At 39.1% G+C, this 17,500-nt stretch overlaps 1 protein-coding gene across 16 annotated transcripts in view; it reads left to right on the top strand.

Moving 5' to 3' along the window:
• The window catches only part of LOC144974999 (inosine-5'-monophosphate dehydrogenase 1b-like), a 123,449-nt gene that overhangs the window by 43,143 nt on the left and 62,806 nt on the right, over positions 1-17,500 (top strand). For 3 of the 16 annotated variants that reach the window (XM_078918634.1, XM_078918622.1, XM_078918635.1), the window contains exon 2: positions 1,013-1,196. The exons of 2 other annotated variants lie outside the window; for them this stretch is intronic. In XM_078918634.1, the coding sequence (XP_078774760.1) occupies positions 1,156-1,196 (41 nt within the window). In that variant the 5' untranslated portion in view covers positions 1,013-1,155. Of the gene's footprint in view, positions 1-972; positions 1,197-16,397; positions 16,557-16,606; positions 16,675-17,335; positions 17,412-17,500 lie in introns of those variants that run through there. 11 more of the 16 variants (XM_078918630.1, XM_078918633.1, XM_078918631.1 and 8 more) reach the window with 9 other exon arrangements.

Here is a 17,500-nt window from a genome sequence, read left to right on the forward strand (position 1 = left end):
ATCGTCACTCAATATTACGACATTGAGCACACGAACTGATGGGCATGAGTGTGAGGGGTGGTCCAACGTTACCTTAACCCATATCTTTTTAATACAATTGTTTTTTTCCTCAAAGGATTTCGAATTTTAATTGGAGGGGAAAATGCTGTTGCTGTCTTAATATTCTATACCTATTGTTGCGACTAAGTGGTCTAGTGGTACGGCTCTCATCTTCGGACTGGAGGTTCCAGGGTTCAAGACCCGCCAGAAGGTGCAGGGTTTGAGACGTACTCTGAGCGGCGCATAGTTGGGTCCTTGGAAATAGCTCTCTATTCACATTTTATCACCGTACTTAAGTATAAAATGAGTACATGGCCGTTAACAGCGTTGTCTCTGTCGGAAAATATGTAATAACGCCCAACAGGCGTCATGTCTCGTCCTACATGTAAAGTGTCGCTGTTGGTTAGAGACCCCTTGTTAAGCGCTTGAGCACATTAAATGAAAATTGCATTATATAAAACGCTCTAGGACTTTCAATGCCTCTCTGAATTTGGCAACTTTTTTTCATCTTTATTAAAACATAAAAAGTAAAAAGTGATGTAAAAGAAGGGGGAAAGCAAATCAAAATGTGATCATATTATCGTATTCCAGTCTATCCATGGTGTTTTTGTGAATGTGACAATTCAAGCGGCAAGGAACGTGACGTGATGCAATTGATTTTTAAACCAGTTAACTGCCGCACTCTAGAAAAATACGTATTAAAAATTTGACCAGAAAACTCGTCCTTCAAATGTCGACCGATTTAAATGACCCTACCGTGACAAAAGCTCTCAAACCTGGGACCTCGCGAGGTCCCACGGTTGAGAGTTTTTGCCAAGATGAGGGTCATTTAAATCGGTCGATATTTGAAGATCAAGATTTATGCCAGATTTTTATATACGTAATCTTCTAGAGTGCGGCAGTTAACTGGTTAAATTCATGGTTTTTTTTTAGGTATTGATTCGTAATATGTATACCATTTACTGATTTGAAGGTCAATCTTAATACTACAAAGGATGTAGGATACGTTGATGATGTATGTCTGACCCCACAAAATGCGTGTTGTTATATAGACCGTGACTATAAGCCATACAGACAAACAAATCCAGCAGTGAGTTCAAAACAAACATTCATGTAATGGCATCAATGCCGGTGGTGCCCTACTGGAGACAAAGCAGGTAAGGAAATTGTGTTACATCGTTTTATCACAGTATAAACTGATACATTCTTCTTTTTGAACTATGAATACATACGTAACGGTTTTAATCCAAGAAAGTGTAATGATTTAACAATTTACTGCTAAAAGATTTTTTAAAACCAATTTGAGCCAGTTTGTTCCCTATTATACGTAGGATGGCGTATTAGGCTGAAAATTCCAATTAAAAATATTCGTACAGGGCGGGGCAAACTATATATATTTTTAAAAACAAACAAACACACACACACACACACACACACACACACACACACACACACACACACAAAACCAGATTTAAAAAATACAAAAAACAAAACAAAACAAAATACCCCGACAACCCCCCCCAACACACACACACACACACACACACACACACACACACACACACACAAACACTCAATTACAAACACTTATACAAACACATAAAAGGAGAATCAAAAACCTCATTTTATAAAATGCAGTTAAGTTATATTTCCATTTTTTTTTCTCTTCATTGTTAATTCCATTTTTTTCTGAATCATGTGTTTCATGGTGTTATCGTATCTTCTTGTCTTTCTCGTTGCTATCTTTTAATGTTTTGTTTGTTGTTGTCTTTGCTGATGTTGTTGATGTTGTAGTTGTTGTTGTTGATGATGATGATGATGATGATGATGATGATGATGATGATGATGATGATGATGATGATGACGACTACGAAGACGATCGTGCTGACAGAGAAATGCTGTATAAGGTCGATAATAATAATAATATCCAAAATATAGCCGCTGTTGTCAACGCAACGATTTTTCACGGTAGCAGCCGGTCCTTGTAACCATAGCGATGGAGAGGGCGGGCTCTTGACAACAAATAACAAAGTGCCATCGCTACTGGGACTGGCATTGGTGATTATACATTGACATCCGCTGTGGAATAGCGGGCCAGGGAAAAGGACGAGGCGGAAGACGCGGCGGCTATTATTTGGGAAAAGCAGCTGTTATTGCGATACTGGCATTATCGACCTAGAAAAGATCAACACCATCAGTGGTTATGCAGTGAATTTCTCAGGAAACATATTCTCTTACGCCAATTCATGTTTTTATCCAATGCCATCTTCTATTCACCACATATAATACAACAGACATTAGGACGAAGTCTCGAATCATAAAATCCTTGCCTCCGTACCTTGAGGTACGACAGCGAGGACGATACTGTTTACAAGATGCCTCTTACATACATAATATGCCCCCCCCCCCCCCCACACACACACACACAATCGTGACGGACCATAGCATATTATTATTATGATAAGTTTGCCAACAACGGTATGCTTGCCCGAAAAAGTAATATGAATAAGTGCTTAAAATGTCTATAATGTAACTTCAATGTTGTACGTCACACATCAGGAAGATCCACCACGAATGATGATTTCCATGTTTGTCGTTGAATCATGCTCTAAATATTTCACCATAAGATTCATTCATGGGTACTTTTTTTCTAGATCCTCTTGTCAACGAAGCGTTATTTACAGGAATCTTTTTCTTTTCTTTTTTTTTTTTTTAATGAGAGCCAATCAATTGATTGGTCAAGCGTTACTAAGCATTAAAAAAATGCCATTCTACCACGACTAAGCATTAGCCAATCAGAATATTCCCTGCCATTTAGCCATTTCTATCCTATTTCTAGGTTTCTATCCCCATGACTATTTATATCCAGAGGCCTCGCAAACATTCCTTAATCACTATCTACCTTTAGTATGTGCAAAACAGATGTGTGAGTCCTACAGTGTGTGAGTATTTATCAGATTATATTGACACACTGATTAAGAGAATCAACAATCGCCCCACATTAAAAAAAAAGTCTGTTCAATATCGTGGACGAATCCAGCGGGGAAACGAAGAGTAAAATGATCGATTTGCCTGGCAAAATCCAAATAGATAACTTTCCAGACATGTTTGAAAACTAGTTTCGCGATGAAATCTCCAAAATTAGATATGGACTTGACTCTTAGATAATTAGATAAAAATGTTGCAATCAATAGCTCAATGAGAGGCTGCCTTGAATATGAAGCAGTAAATCCTTCTGAGATAATCGTATCGTCTCTTCTCAAGCCATGCTCATTAGATCTTCGATAAGATTCAACAGTAAATCTAATTAAATCTAATTTGGAATTAGTGACATCGCCCGTTAAAGGTCTAAGTCATAATATCTAAGTGATCGAACAAAATAATGTCTTTATTTACGGCAATAAATCAAGTCTAGAAGTAGGCGTTGCAGGACGTCTACAAATTCGGTTATTTTGTGCTGGTAACATCAAGCTTTCTAGTACACGATGACAAGTAAGATACCAGTCTCCATATTTTCAACGCAAAATATTTTCAAAGAGGAAATTAGCAACACATTCGGTATATATACACATATATAAATCGTTCCATTTCATATTTAATTTGAACTGCTATAGCCACATGATGAATCAAGTCACGTGATATAGACTGTCAACTGTCTATATTTAGGTCATTGAGAGTTTAATTGAAACTCGAACAAATTGAATCAAAATACAAACAAACCAAAAACAAAAAAACACCCCCCCCCCCCCCAAAACCCCAAAAAAACTCAACAATTTTTTTTTTAAAGTGCAAAAGACGTCTAATATTTCGCTGTGATTATCCCCAGACACCTGTCTGGGGATAACGAATTTTCATTATCCCCAGACGCATATTTGAAACTCCGCTCGTTTAAACAATCATCCACATTCCAGAATATGGAATGTTTCCAGATGCACATAGAAATAAGGAAAGTTAATAAAATATCTATAAAAACATAAAATTAACCAACATTAAAATCAGTTGTTACTACATATACATAATATGCGTCGACTTCGAAGTGGGTGTCATGGCCGAATGGTTTAGTCGTCTGCCCTGGAAGTTAGACCATAATCGACGTTGTGGGTTCGAATCCTGGTAACGTCACTTTTTATTTATTTATTTTTTAAAATTCCGTCTTCTTTTTACAGAACGTTGAAAGGGATAAATGTCCCATCCATCCTCCCCCCACCTCTTTTTTTTATTATTAAACTCTCTCTCTCTCTCTCTCTCTCTCTCTCTCTCTCTCTCTCTCTCTCTCTTGTTTTTTTTCTAGTTTCTAGCAAATATATTCGTCCCCACTCCGATCTCAAATAGTGTCTTAAAAGAATGAATAATTAAAAAGCAAACAAACAGAAATATTCAGAGAGCGACCAAATGGTCAGATAGAGGAGAAAAAAACAAAACAATTCAATAATTGTTTTAAAAATAAAAACAATAATTGTTTTAAAAATAAAAACAATTTAAGAAATTCATGCTCAGAAACGGAACATTTACATAAAGGGTTAGCAAACAAAAAACTCTAAGGTTTAGGTCAAAATATATATTTAAAAAAAGAGAGATTTCCCTCGGAGCAGGGAATAGTGTTAACAATAATAATAATAATAATAATAATAATAATATAATAATAATAATAATAATAATAATAATAATAATAATAATAATAATAATAGTAATAGTATGATAATAAGAGTATTAATAATAAAAATAATACTATTATTGATAATAATATAATAATGATTATGATGGTAATCGTAATAATAATAACAAATATTACAAATATTATTATTATTATTATTATTATTATTATTATTATTATTATTATTATTATTATTATTATTATTATTATTATTATTATTATTATTATCATTGACCAAAACAAAACAAAAAAAACAATAATAGATCTAGAGCAAATTAAATAATGAAATAATATTATCGGAGAAATAAAAAATTCAACTGATTAAAAAAAAACTCTTGCTCGGAACTCGGAACAAAAGTGAAAACAATGAAAATCAATTGGGAAGAAAGAAAGAAAAAAAAAAAAAAAAAAAAAAAAAAAAAATGAGTGGGGGGGGGGGGGGGGGGGGGGGCGGTCGCGACTGGGTCGAACCTGTGCAGCTAAAAGGAGTAAAATGAAAGGTGGCCTTACCCACTGAGCTGCCTATCCACACCGCTATCGGAATATTTTAAATTCATATATGAGCATGAGCTAAACATATTTCCACCATTTTTGCTTCCTTGTTTTGGTAGGTTATTTTCATCTCTGATTCGAATAAAAATATGTTGTTGGATCTAGTTTTGTGGACGTGTGATACTAAATTGTATTGTCCTGTGCGAAGCAGACAGGAAAATAACAGGTGTGGGTTTTGGGCTTTGGGGCGAACAACACCATGGCCTAGGAATTCGTCCGCGACATAAAAATTATTCCCGGTCGTCCCAAAATTGTGGCCAGAATGAGCAAATTATCGAAACAAGAGATGATCAATAAAGTTAACAGGTAGGTTGGTAATGAAAATTTAAATGGTTGGTGGACTATGAACAGATTTGATGATTAACAACTTTCTTCCTGGTTGAAAATAAAAAGTCGAATTGCCAGTTTGACGTTTTCAGATCAAAGTAACAAAAGAAATTTAATTGATCCATTTGCTTTAAAACATTTTTTAAAAAAGAGCTGGATTTGACATTTGATCACTATTTACTTTCATCTTGTGTTAAATATCACTTGATATATTAACTGTTTTGGGACACAACCACTAGTATCTTTTCCAGAATATTTGGTATTTTTCACGCCTAGTTTGGCATTTTGCATAAAATCTTTCTGCCCACTTGCTACATGCGTCTGGGGATAGTATCCTCAGACAGGTGTCTGGGGATAACAAAAATTGGTTATCCCCAGACACCTGTCTGGGGATAACGAATTTTTATTATCCCCAGACAGGCGTCTGGGAATAATGACAGCCCTAATAGTCAAGTTTAAATACACAATACTGCTGAAACTGTTAAACAAAACGATGCGTAATTTTGGTCTAGAACTGGGTGTAAAACAATAATCGACTATGTCGTATCGCTCAATAACCACATACACGGTACTTATTTAAATATAATCGTGTCGATAATAATAATAATAATAATAATAATAATAATAATAATAATAATAATAATAATAATAATAATAATAATAATAATAATAATAATAATAATAATAATAATAATAATAATAATAATAATAATAGCAATAATAATAATAATAATAATGATAATAATAATGATGATGATGATGATGATGATGATGATGATGATATTAAGTGATGATGAGGATGATAATGATGATGATAATAACAGTAATACAATGATAATACGATGATGATGATGATGATGATGATGATGATGATGATAATAATAATAATAATAATAATAATAATAATAATAATAATGATGATGATGATAATGATGATGATATTAATGATGATGAGGATGATAATGATGATGATAATAACAGTAATACAATGATAATACGATGATGATGATGATGATAATAATAATAATAATAATAATAATAATAATAATAATAAAAGTTGTTTTTATTATACGTAGTAATACTTATAATAATAATAATAATAATAATAATAATAATAATAATAATAATAATAATAATAATAATAATAATAATAATAAAATAATAATAATAATAATAATAATAATAATTTAATAATAATATTATTATTATTATTATTATTATTATTATTATTATTATTATTTTTTTTTTTATATTTTTATTATTATTATTATTATTATTATTATTATATTATTATTATTATTATTATTATTATTATTATTATTATTATTATTATTATTATTATTATTACTATTGTTATCATGATTATTATTATTATTATTATTATTATTATTATTATTATTATTATTATTATTATTATTATTATTATTATTATTATTATTATATTATTATTATCATGATATTATTATTATTATCATTTTTAGAATTACATCTGTAGCAAATTGAAATCGCCCATGTGATAATATTTGAATCAGCAAAATTGCTAACATGAAGTACAAGATAATAGCCCGGAATGTGATAAGAGAATCTGAAGTAGTTTGTTTTTTTCAGAAAGTGATAAGATAACATTTTAAAATATTTTATCATTTTTATCTTACGTACTTACCTACTTACCTGCTTACTTACAGAACAAATATATGAGAATTGCAAATGCCAATTTTTTTCAAAACTTACTGTTATTTTTCAAGATTTTGATTTGGTTACTTGGTGTAACAAATTATGGACGAAAAATAATATACGTTTGAAATTTTATGATGAAGCCGTTGCCACAGAGACAGCTTGAAAGTGCGCCCGCAATTTTACAAAACCAACATATTTTTCCTAAATTTATTGTTTTTAAATTGGTGTGTGTGTGTGTGTGTGTGTGTGTGTGTGTGTGTGCGCGCGCGCGCAGTTTTGTGGAATATGTTCATCCCGTAAAACTTCATTTCTTTCATTATCTGACTTGCGTTATTGGTAGATGAAACATTCAAAATGTCAACGAATCGTCATTTTTAGCTATGGCTCTTTACATGTCGATTACGGATAAGATCCCATCTAACAAAAATATGATTTGGGGCGAGTAAATTGCTAGTAGAGAGGACGCAGCACTGATATATATATATATTATATATATATACAAAATCGGCAATGGAGTCACATTGAATTCTCGTCAGTAAATACCAAATTTACTTATGCAATTGTAAGTATTTCGTGGTCCAAAAAATCGCAGTCACACCACTACTTTTCTCATGCGTCAGTTCGATTCCCTCTCAAATATTACTAACAACTTTGTATACCCTTTAAAATAGAGTTTTCGCCTTTCAAAACTTACATTGGTTTTTACAATTCCTTCATTAAAGAGAGATTGAGCGATCGATAAGTTTTTAGTCACTCTTTTGTAACATCAGTCATTGGCATTGTTTAGCAAGGACTATCCCGCACAAATCTTTGGGCCTCTTTTTCGCTCACGAAGTGCCCAAATTCACGACAAAATATGGGACGAAGCCGTTTGGTATATGCTATTTAAAAAAAAATTAATTACGACGCTGTTTATCGATGAATATGACTGAAAGTTGGCACACAGTTAGAAAAAAGGTCATTTTAGATTATGTAAAGCGACAAAACTCGTACGATTACCAGATGACCGTTAAAAATAGATTTTTACTCTTTGGAGTAAAATATTTCTAAAACTACCGGGCGTGTAGGTTTTGTCGCTGACAAGGTAATACATGAACATTTCTTTTTTTAGGTTGTAAAATTTCATATGAATATGACGAGTACTTTTCCCGTATTTTTCAAAACACTATCCTAATTTGTTCTTCATTTGTAAAAGACAAAGCCATTTTGCCCCCCTACAGCCCGAATCACAAGTTCAAAACGATTTGGCACCAAACAGCGGCTGAGCGAGTCGTGGCAAAGCGCTTTCTGATTGGTTGACCTCGTTTTAAAGTTCATGACTAGTCAAAATGTCTGCGCGGTCTTACTGGCAGAGGGGTGTTTATCGTCTGCCATTGCGTTTGGGTTCAATAAACAGCTGATAATTTGACTGTTTAATTTACAAGAATTAAAGAAATTATAGTTAAAAGTTTTCGATTGCAATATGATCTACAATCTCAGCAGGGGTTTAATTATTGTGTTCCAAGTCACGTTCTATCAGTAACCTTTGTCCCCTTGTCCAATTTCTCTTTTCCTTCTATATTTCTTTTGTTTACGTACGCAATCCCCCCCCCCTCTCTCTCTCTCTCTCTCTCTCTCTCTCTCTCTCTCTCTCTCTCTCTGTGTGTGTGTGTGTGTGTGTGTGTGTGTTTGTATATAAGTTAGAACTCTTCTAATGTTTTCATCATATTCTCTATCAAATTTGCCATAAAATTGCCAAATTTCAATCTTTTAATCCACTTATTACGCAAGATACAACCAAAGGTCGAAAAAAATGCCTAAAAAGCGTCCCATATTTTCGCGATTTTTTCCTCTTTGCGGGTCATCCAAATAAATGACACCTTTGAAACTGCATAGCTTGTTTATTTATGAATGGATTTTCAAAATTCAAAATGATTTTTACTCAGTGGAGATAGGGCTTTGATTTCATACAAAAATTTTCCTCAGAAAGAGAAAAAAACATTTTTCATAGTCATTGCTACATTGTTGTCAGCTAAAAGAGAAGTCAGAAGGTCTCAACATATTATTTGCTCATAACTGTTACCCAAGCATTTTGCAAATCGCCAAAGAGTATAATGGCATTTAAAGTCAAATCCAAAATTCTCTCTTTGTGTGTGTGTGTGTGGGGGGGGGGGGGGGTAGCAACATGTATTTACTTACATGCTTACAACAACAACAATAACAACAACAACAACAACAACAACAACAACAACCACTACTACTACTACTACTACTACTACTACTACTACTTTTACTACTACCGCTACTACTACTACTACTACTACTACTACTACTACTACTACTACTACTACTACTACTACTAAAGTCCGGTCCGCATTCGTGCACCGTCGCGAACCCGCCTGGTAGCATCGTCACAACACACTAGATGCTCTGCCGTTTCGGGTTCTTGCCCACATCGGGTACATGTGGAAAGTCCCCACTGATGAAGCGCACTTGCTGTTAGGCAGCTCCTCGACCGAAGCCGATTCGCAGCCACCCAGTGTCTCCTCTTACTGGTAGCAAAGCCTGGCAACTTCTCATCAAGCTTAGAGGAGTGTATGTCCCCGCCCCCACGAGGGATGGAATTCTTCCAAATCGACTTCCGTCTCGTATGTGCAGCTCTGTCCATAGTCAGGGAATCTGCGTACAAGGGTTGCCGGGACTTATTTCGGCTCGAAACTAGGGCACCGTCCATTATGCGCTTCAGAGGGATATCCCCATTCCCTCTCTCTCTCGGCCAGTTTACCTTAATCGTCTCCCTCCGGATATCGGGGGGCTGGATCGCTGCCATTATCGGGCCCCATTCTCTAGGAGTTGTTGCCAGCGTTCCCGACACTATGTACATCGACTTGCGAAGTTTTACATCCACCTTCTCAACGTTTCTGCTTCTACCCCACACTGGAGCGCAATAATCCGCGGTGGAAGGGCATAGTGCCAGGGCGGACGTTCTCAGGAGCGCTTGCTAGCGCCCCAAGTCGATCCCGCCAGCTTCCTCAGAAGACTGTTGCGTTTCTCTATCTTCCGGGCAACTCCTTCGAGATGCACCCGATAGCCTAAGGCTGCGATCCAACGTCACCCCTAAATACTCACTCCTGGTCAATTTATGTTGCCACAATCTAGAGTGGACTGCTATCTTAACTCGTTTCTACCCTTAAGATTGTGGAACAACTTGGATAGCTCTCGGTAAAAGAATTGTGGATGCTTAGCTGATAAGTCTTCCTAAGTCTCGAAGACATGTATTGCTGTAATGGACAATATTTTACGTCATTATGAGATTTTTATTACAACAATGAGCCCATAAGACGTGCAAATAAGGGGTGTGTCTTTTTTACGAAACCCGCCGAAACCCGCCGAAACCCGCCGAAACCCGCCGAAACCCGCCGAAACCCGCCGAAACCCGATGAAACCCGACGAATCCCGACAAAGTTATGGGAAGTAGGTGGCTGTGGGGAGTGAACCTAGAACTCAGGGAAGTGTACACCATTGGGGAGTGAACCTGGGACTGGGTTTCGGCGGGTTTCGTAAAAAAGAACCAGTGCTTTTTTACGAAACCCGCCGAAACCCGCCGAAACCCGGCGAAACCCGACAATATACAGCAAAGTTATGGGAAGTAGACAACTGTGGGGAGTGAACCCGAGACTCAGGGAAGTGTACACCAGTCGGGAGTGAACCTGAGACTAAGTTTATCGGCCGGTTTCGGCGGGTTTCGTAAAAAAGAATTAGTGCTTTATTACGAAACCCGCCGAAACCCGCCGAAACCCGACAATATCCGGCAAAGTTATGGGAGTTTGGCAACAGTGGGGGGTGATCCTGGGAGTCAGGGAATTGCACACCAGTGGGGAGTTAACCTGGGACTGTGTAAAAAGGATATCAGTGGGAAATAAACCTGGGACTAAAGGGACATGGATACCATTGAAAGTTGAAGCCGGATATGGGAATTGAGTACCAGAGGAGAATGAACCTGACACTATAGAAGGTGGGCGCCAGTGGGGAGTGAACCTGGGATTCAGGGAATTGCACACCAGTGGGGAGTTAACCTGGGACTGTGTAAAAAGGATATCAGTGGGAAATAAACCTGGGACTAAAGGGAGATGGATACCATTGAAAGTTGAAGCCGGATATGGGAGTTGAGTACCAGAGGAGAATGAACCCGACACTATAGGAGATGGGCGCCAGTGTGGAGTGAACCTGGGACTCAGGGAAGTGCACACCAATTGGGAGTTAACCTTGGACTGTGGGAGATGGATAACTGTGGGTATCCGAGCCGAACTATAGGAGTTGGGTGCCAGAGGAAAATGAACCTGACACTATAGAAGGTGGGCGCCAGTGGGGAGTGAACCTGGGATTCAGGGAATTGCACACCAGTGGGGATTTAACCTAGGAATATGTAAAAAGGATATCAGTGGAAAATAAACCTGGTACTAAAGGGAGATGGATACCATTAAAATTTGAAGCTTGGTATGAGAGTTTGGTACCAGAGGAGAATGAACCTGACACTATAGGAGGTGGGCGCCAGTGGGGAGTGAACCTGGTACTATGTAAACAGGATATCAGTGGGAAATAAACCTCGGACTAAAGGGAGATGGATACCATTGAAATTTGAAGCCGGATATGAGAGTTTGGTACCAGAGGAGAATGAACCTGACACTATAGGAGGTGGGCGCCAGTGGAGAGTGAACCTGGGACTATGTAAAAAGGATATCAGTGGGAAATAAAACTGGGACTAAAGGGAGATGAATACCATTGAAAGTTGAAGCCGGATATGAGAGTTTGGTACCAGAGGAGAATGAACCTGACACTATAGGAGGTGGGCGCCAGTGGGGAGTGAACCTGGGACTATGTAAAAAGGATATCAGTGGGAAATAAACCTGGGACTAAAGGGAGATGAATACCATTGAAAGTTGAAGCCGGATATGAGAGTTTGGTACCAGAGGAGAATGAACCTGACACTATAGGAGGTGGGCGCCAGTGGGGAGTGAACCTGGTACTATGTAAACAGGATATCAGTGGGAAATAAACCTCGGACTAAAGGGAGATGGATACCATTGAAATTTGAAGCCGGATATGAAAGCTTGGTACCAGAGGAGAATGAACCTGACACAAAAGGGGGTGGGCGCCAGTGGGGAGTGACCCTGGGACTCAGGGAATTGCACACCAGTGGGGAGTTAACTTGGGACTGTGTAAAAAGGATATCAGTGGGAAATAAACCTGGGACTAAAGGGAGATGGATACGATTGAAAGTTGAAGCCGGATATGAGAGTTTGGTACCGGAGGAGAATAAACCTGACACTATAGGAGGTGGGCGCCAGTGGGGAGTGAACCTGGGACTATGTAAAAAGGATATCAGTGGGAAATAAACCTGGGACTAAAGGGAGATGAATACCATTGAAAGTTGAAGCCGGATATGAGAGTTTGGTACCAGAGGAGAATGAACCTGACACTATAGGAGGTGGGCGCCAGTGGGGAGTGAACCTGGGACTATGTAAACAGGATATCAGTGGGAAATAAACCTCGGACTAAAGGGAGATGGATACCATTGAAATTTGAAGCCGGATATGAAAGCTTGGTACCAGAGGAGAATGAACCTGACACAAAAGGGGGTGGGCGCCAGTGGGGAGTGACCCTGGGACTCAGGGAATTGCACACCAGTGGGGAGTTAACCTGGGACTGTGTAAAAAGGATATCAGTGGGAAATAAACCTGGGACTAAAGGGAGATGGATACCATTGAAAGTTGAAGCCAGATATGGGAGTTGAGTACCAGAGGAGAATGAACCTGACACTATAGAAGGTGGGCGCCAGTGGGGAGTGAACCTGGGACTCAGGGAATTGCTCACCAGTGGGGAGTTAACCTGGGACTGTGTAAAAAGGATATCAGTGGGAAATAAACCTGGGACTAAAGGGAGAAGGATACCATTGAAAGTTGAAGCCGGATATGGGAGTTGAGTACCAGAGGAGAATGAACCTGACACTATAGGAGATGGGCGCCAGTGTGGAGTGAACCTGGGACTCAGGGAAGTGCACACCAATTTGGAGTTAACCTGGGACTGTGGGAAATGGATAACTGTGGGTATCCGAGCCGAACTATAGGAGTTGGCTACCAGAGGAGAATGAACCTGACACTATAAAAGGTGGGCGCCAGTGGGGAGTGAACCTGGGAGTCAGGGAATTGCACACCAGTGGGGAGTTAACCTGTGAATATCTAAAAAAGAATATCCGTGGGAAATAAATCCGGCTTCAACTCCCAATGGTATCCATCTCCCTTTAGTCCCAGATTTATTTCCTACTGATATCCTTTATACATATTCCCAGGTTAACTCCCCACTGGTGTGCAATTCCCTGAGTCCCAGGTTCACTCCCCACTGGCGCCCACCCCCTTTTGTGTCAGGTTCATTCTCCTCTGGTACCAAGCTTTCATATCCGGCTTCAACTTTCAATGGTATCCATCTCCCTTTAGTCCGAGGTTTATTTCCCACTGATATCCTGTTTACATAGTCCCAGGTTCACTCCCCACTGGCGCCCACCTCTATAGTGTCAGGTTCATTCTCCTCTGGTACCAAACTCTCATATCCGGCTTCAACTTTCAATGGTATTCATCTCCCTTTAGTCCCAGGTTTATTTCCCACTGATATCCTTTTTACATAGTCCCAGGTTCACTCCCCACTGGCGCCCACCTCCTATAGTGTCAGGTTTCTCTCCTCTGGTACCCAACTACCAAATCCGGCTTTAACTCCCAATGGTATCCACCTCCCTTTAGTTCCAGATTTATTTCCTACTGATATCCTTTTTACATAGTCCCAGGTTCACTCCCCACTGGCGCCCACCTCCTATAGTGTCAGGTTCATTCTCCTCTGGTACCAAACTCTCATATCCGGCTTCAACTTTCAATGGTATTCATCTCCCTTTAGTCCCAGGTTTATTTCCCACTCAAATCCTTTTTACATAGTCCCAGGTTCACTCCCCACTGGCGCCCACCTCCTATAGTGTCAGGTTTCTCTCTCCTCTGGTACCCAACTACCAAATCCGGCTTTAACTCCCAATGGTATCCACCTCCCTTTAGTCCCAGATTTATTTCCCACTGATATCCTTTTTACATAGTCCCAGGTTCACTCCCCACTGGCGCCCACCTCCTATAGTGTCAGGTTTCTCTCTCCTCTGGTACCCAACTACCAAATCCGGCTTTAACTCCCAATGGTATCCACCTCCCTTTAGTTCCAGATTTATTTCCTACTGATATCCTTTTTACATAGTCCCAGGTTCACTCCCCACTGGCGCCCACCTCCTATAGTGTCAGGTTCATTCTCCTCTGGTACCAAACTCTCATATCCGGCTTCAACTTTCAATGGTATTCATCTCCCTTTAGTCCCAGGTTTATTTCCCACTCATATCCTTTTTACATAGTCCCAGGTTCACTCCCCACTGGCGCCCACCTCCTATAGTGTCAGGTTTCTCTCTCCTCTGGTACCCAACTACCAAATCCGGCTTTAACTCCCAATGGTATCCACCTCCCTTTAGTCCCAGATTTATTTCCTACTGATATCCTTTTTACATAGTCCCAGGTTCACTCCCCACTGGCGCCCACCTCCTATAGTGTCAGGTTCATTCTCCTCTGGTACCAAACTCTCATATCCGGCTTCAACTTTCAATGGTATTCATCTCCCTTTAGTCCCAGGTTTATTTCCCACTCATATCCTTTTTACATAGTCCCAGGTTCACTCCCCACTGGCGCCCACCTCCTATAGTGTCAGGTTTATTCTCCTCTGGTACCAAACTCTCATATCCGGCTTCAACTTTCAATGGTATTCATTTCCCTTTAGTCCCAGGTTTATTTCCCACTGATATCCTTATTACATAGTCCCAGGTTCACTCCCCACTGGCGCCCACCTCCTTTAGTGTCAGGTTCATTCTCCTCTGGTACCAAACTCTCATACCAAGCTTCAAATTTTAATGGTATCCATCTCCCTTTAGTACCAGGTTTATTTTCCACTGATATCCTTTTTACATATTCCCAGGTTAAATCCCCACTGGTGTGCAATTCCCTGAATCCCAGGTTCACTCCCCACTGGCGCCCACCTTCTATAGTGTCAGGTTCATTCTCCTCTGGCACCCAACTCCTATAGTTCGGCTCGGATACCCACGGTTATCCATCTCCCACAGTCCAAGGTTAACTCCCAATTGGTGTGCACTTCCCTGAGTCCCAGGTTCACTCCACACTGGCGCCCATCTCCTATAGTGTCGGGTTCATTCTCCTCTGGTACTCAACTCCCATATCCGGCTTCAACTTTCAATGGTATCCATCTCCCTTTAGTCCCAGGTTTATTTCCCACTGATATCCTTTTTACACAGTCCCAGGTTAACTCCCCACTGGTGTGCAATTCCCTGAATCCCAGGTTCACTCCCCACTGGCGCCCACCTTCTATAGTGTCAGGTTCATTCTCCTCTGGTACTCAATTCCCATATCCGGCTTCAACTTTCAATGGTATCCATGTCCCTTTAGTCCCAGGTTTATTTCCCACTGATATCCTTTTTACACAGTCCCAGGTTAACTCCCCACTGGTGTGCAATTCCCTGACTCCCAGGATCACCCCCACTGTTGCCAAACTCCCATAACTTTGCCGGATATTGTCGGGTTTCGGCGGGTTTCGGCGGGTTTCGTAATAAAGCACTAATTCTTTTTTACGAAACCCGCCGAAACCGGCCGATAAACTTAGTCTCAGGTTCACTCCCGACTGGTGTACACTTCCCTGAGTCTCGGGTTCACTCCCCACAGTTGTCTACTTCCCATAACTTGCTGTATATTGTCGGGTTTCGCCGGGTTTCGGCGGGTTTCGGCGGGTTTCGTAAAAAAAGCACTGGTTCTTTTTTACGAAACCCGCCGAAACCCAGTCCAGGTTCACTCCCCAATGGTGTACACTTCCTGAGTTCTAGGTTCACTCCCCACAGCCACCTACTTCCCATAACTTTGTCGGGATTCGTCGGGTTTCATCGGGTTTCGGCGGGTTTCGGCGGGTTTCGGCGGGTTTCGGCGGGTTTCGTAAAAAAGACACACCGCAAATAAGTGCATCATCGATCAATTAACAAGTATCGAATACAAACCTAATTTCGATATATCAAATTTCGGCCATCCTTTAAGTTTCTTATCAAAAACTTTTCCATTTTCCAAACGTGTTTGTTTATCTGGTAATTTAGGCCACTTTGTCAACGCATTAGCTGAGTGTTTGATGACTTAGTCACCGAGCGAATTTAAACAAACAATAGCAAAATTCTTATTTTATAAGGATTCATTGAAATGTAAGTAGATTTGTAATCATTTTAATGCCCAGCACCTGATCAAGTGTGGTGGTCTATCTCTATTCTCTATCAGTAGGAAATTGGTTGTATTTAGATCTAGATAGCTACTCTAGATATTGTAAGTTTCATATTTCTTCGAGCTTCGAGCAGCAACATTTACATTTAAGCCTAACAGTGAAGAGTGTAAATTGTAAAACTTTTTTTTTTGTCACAGAAAATTTCTGGCTTTTGGATTTGGGAGTGACTATTCTCATCCTGGATGAGAATAGAGTGGCACCTTATCGCTATTCATTCAGGATGAGAATAGTCACTCCCATTGCAAAAAGCTCAAAATCTCTGACTGAGAATTTCCCCACTGGACAGCCTCTCGATAAGGTGTTTACTGATTGAAACAGGACTTTAGCATAGAGAGAAAAGAGGGTTGGTCACTGCTGGCCAAAATTAAACATACTGCTCTGCCTTCAATCTTGATGAAATTTGACATAAATAAATGAATTATCTAGATGCATTTTCTTTTATATTTTGCTTTCTCAATTTACAAAAGTTTTAAAATGACGTAATTCTTATCCAATTATAATTTTTGACGTACTGTACCGATGTCGATTTCTATCACTTTAAAAGAAAGCATGATCTCTGCTCTTTAAAACGATACCAGAACAGTTCAGAGGCTGTGAAAAATAATAATAAAATGCAAGAGTGATTATGTGAAATTGTGTTATTCAAATTTTAACATAAAATCGTATTTCACTTTTCCAATTGCTAATCGGCACCTTTCACAGACTGGAATCTGACAACCTACTCATACCCCTACTTTGGACTGTAGAAGGATTGTTGCCCGTCTCACACTATCAGAATGTAATTTTTAAATTATTTATTTTTGTCCTGATTTTATTTGGATATCGCGTTATGTTGTTAGAAAAGCTTTTCATTTATACCACAGTTAC

This window comes from Berghia stephanieae, chromosome 6 (assembly GCF_034508935.2).
Source record: "Berghia stephanieae isolate SIO BIC M18660-M18661 chromosome 6, UCSD_Bste_1.3, whole genome shotgun sequence".
In the NCBI taxonomy this organism is placed as follows: domain Eukaryota; kingdom Metazoa; phylum Mollusca; class Gastropoda; order Nudibranchia; family Aeolidiidae; genus Berghia; species Berghia stephanieae.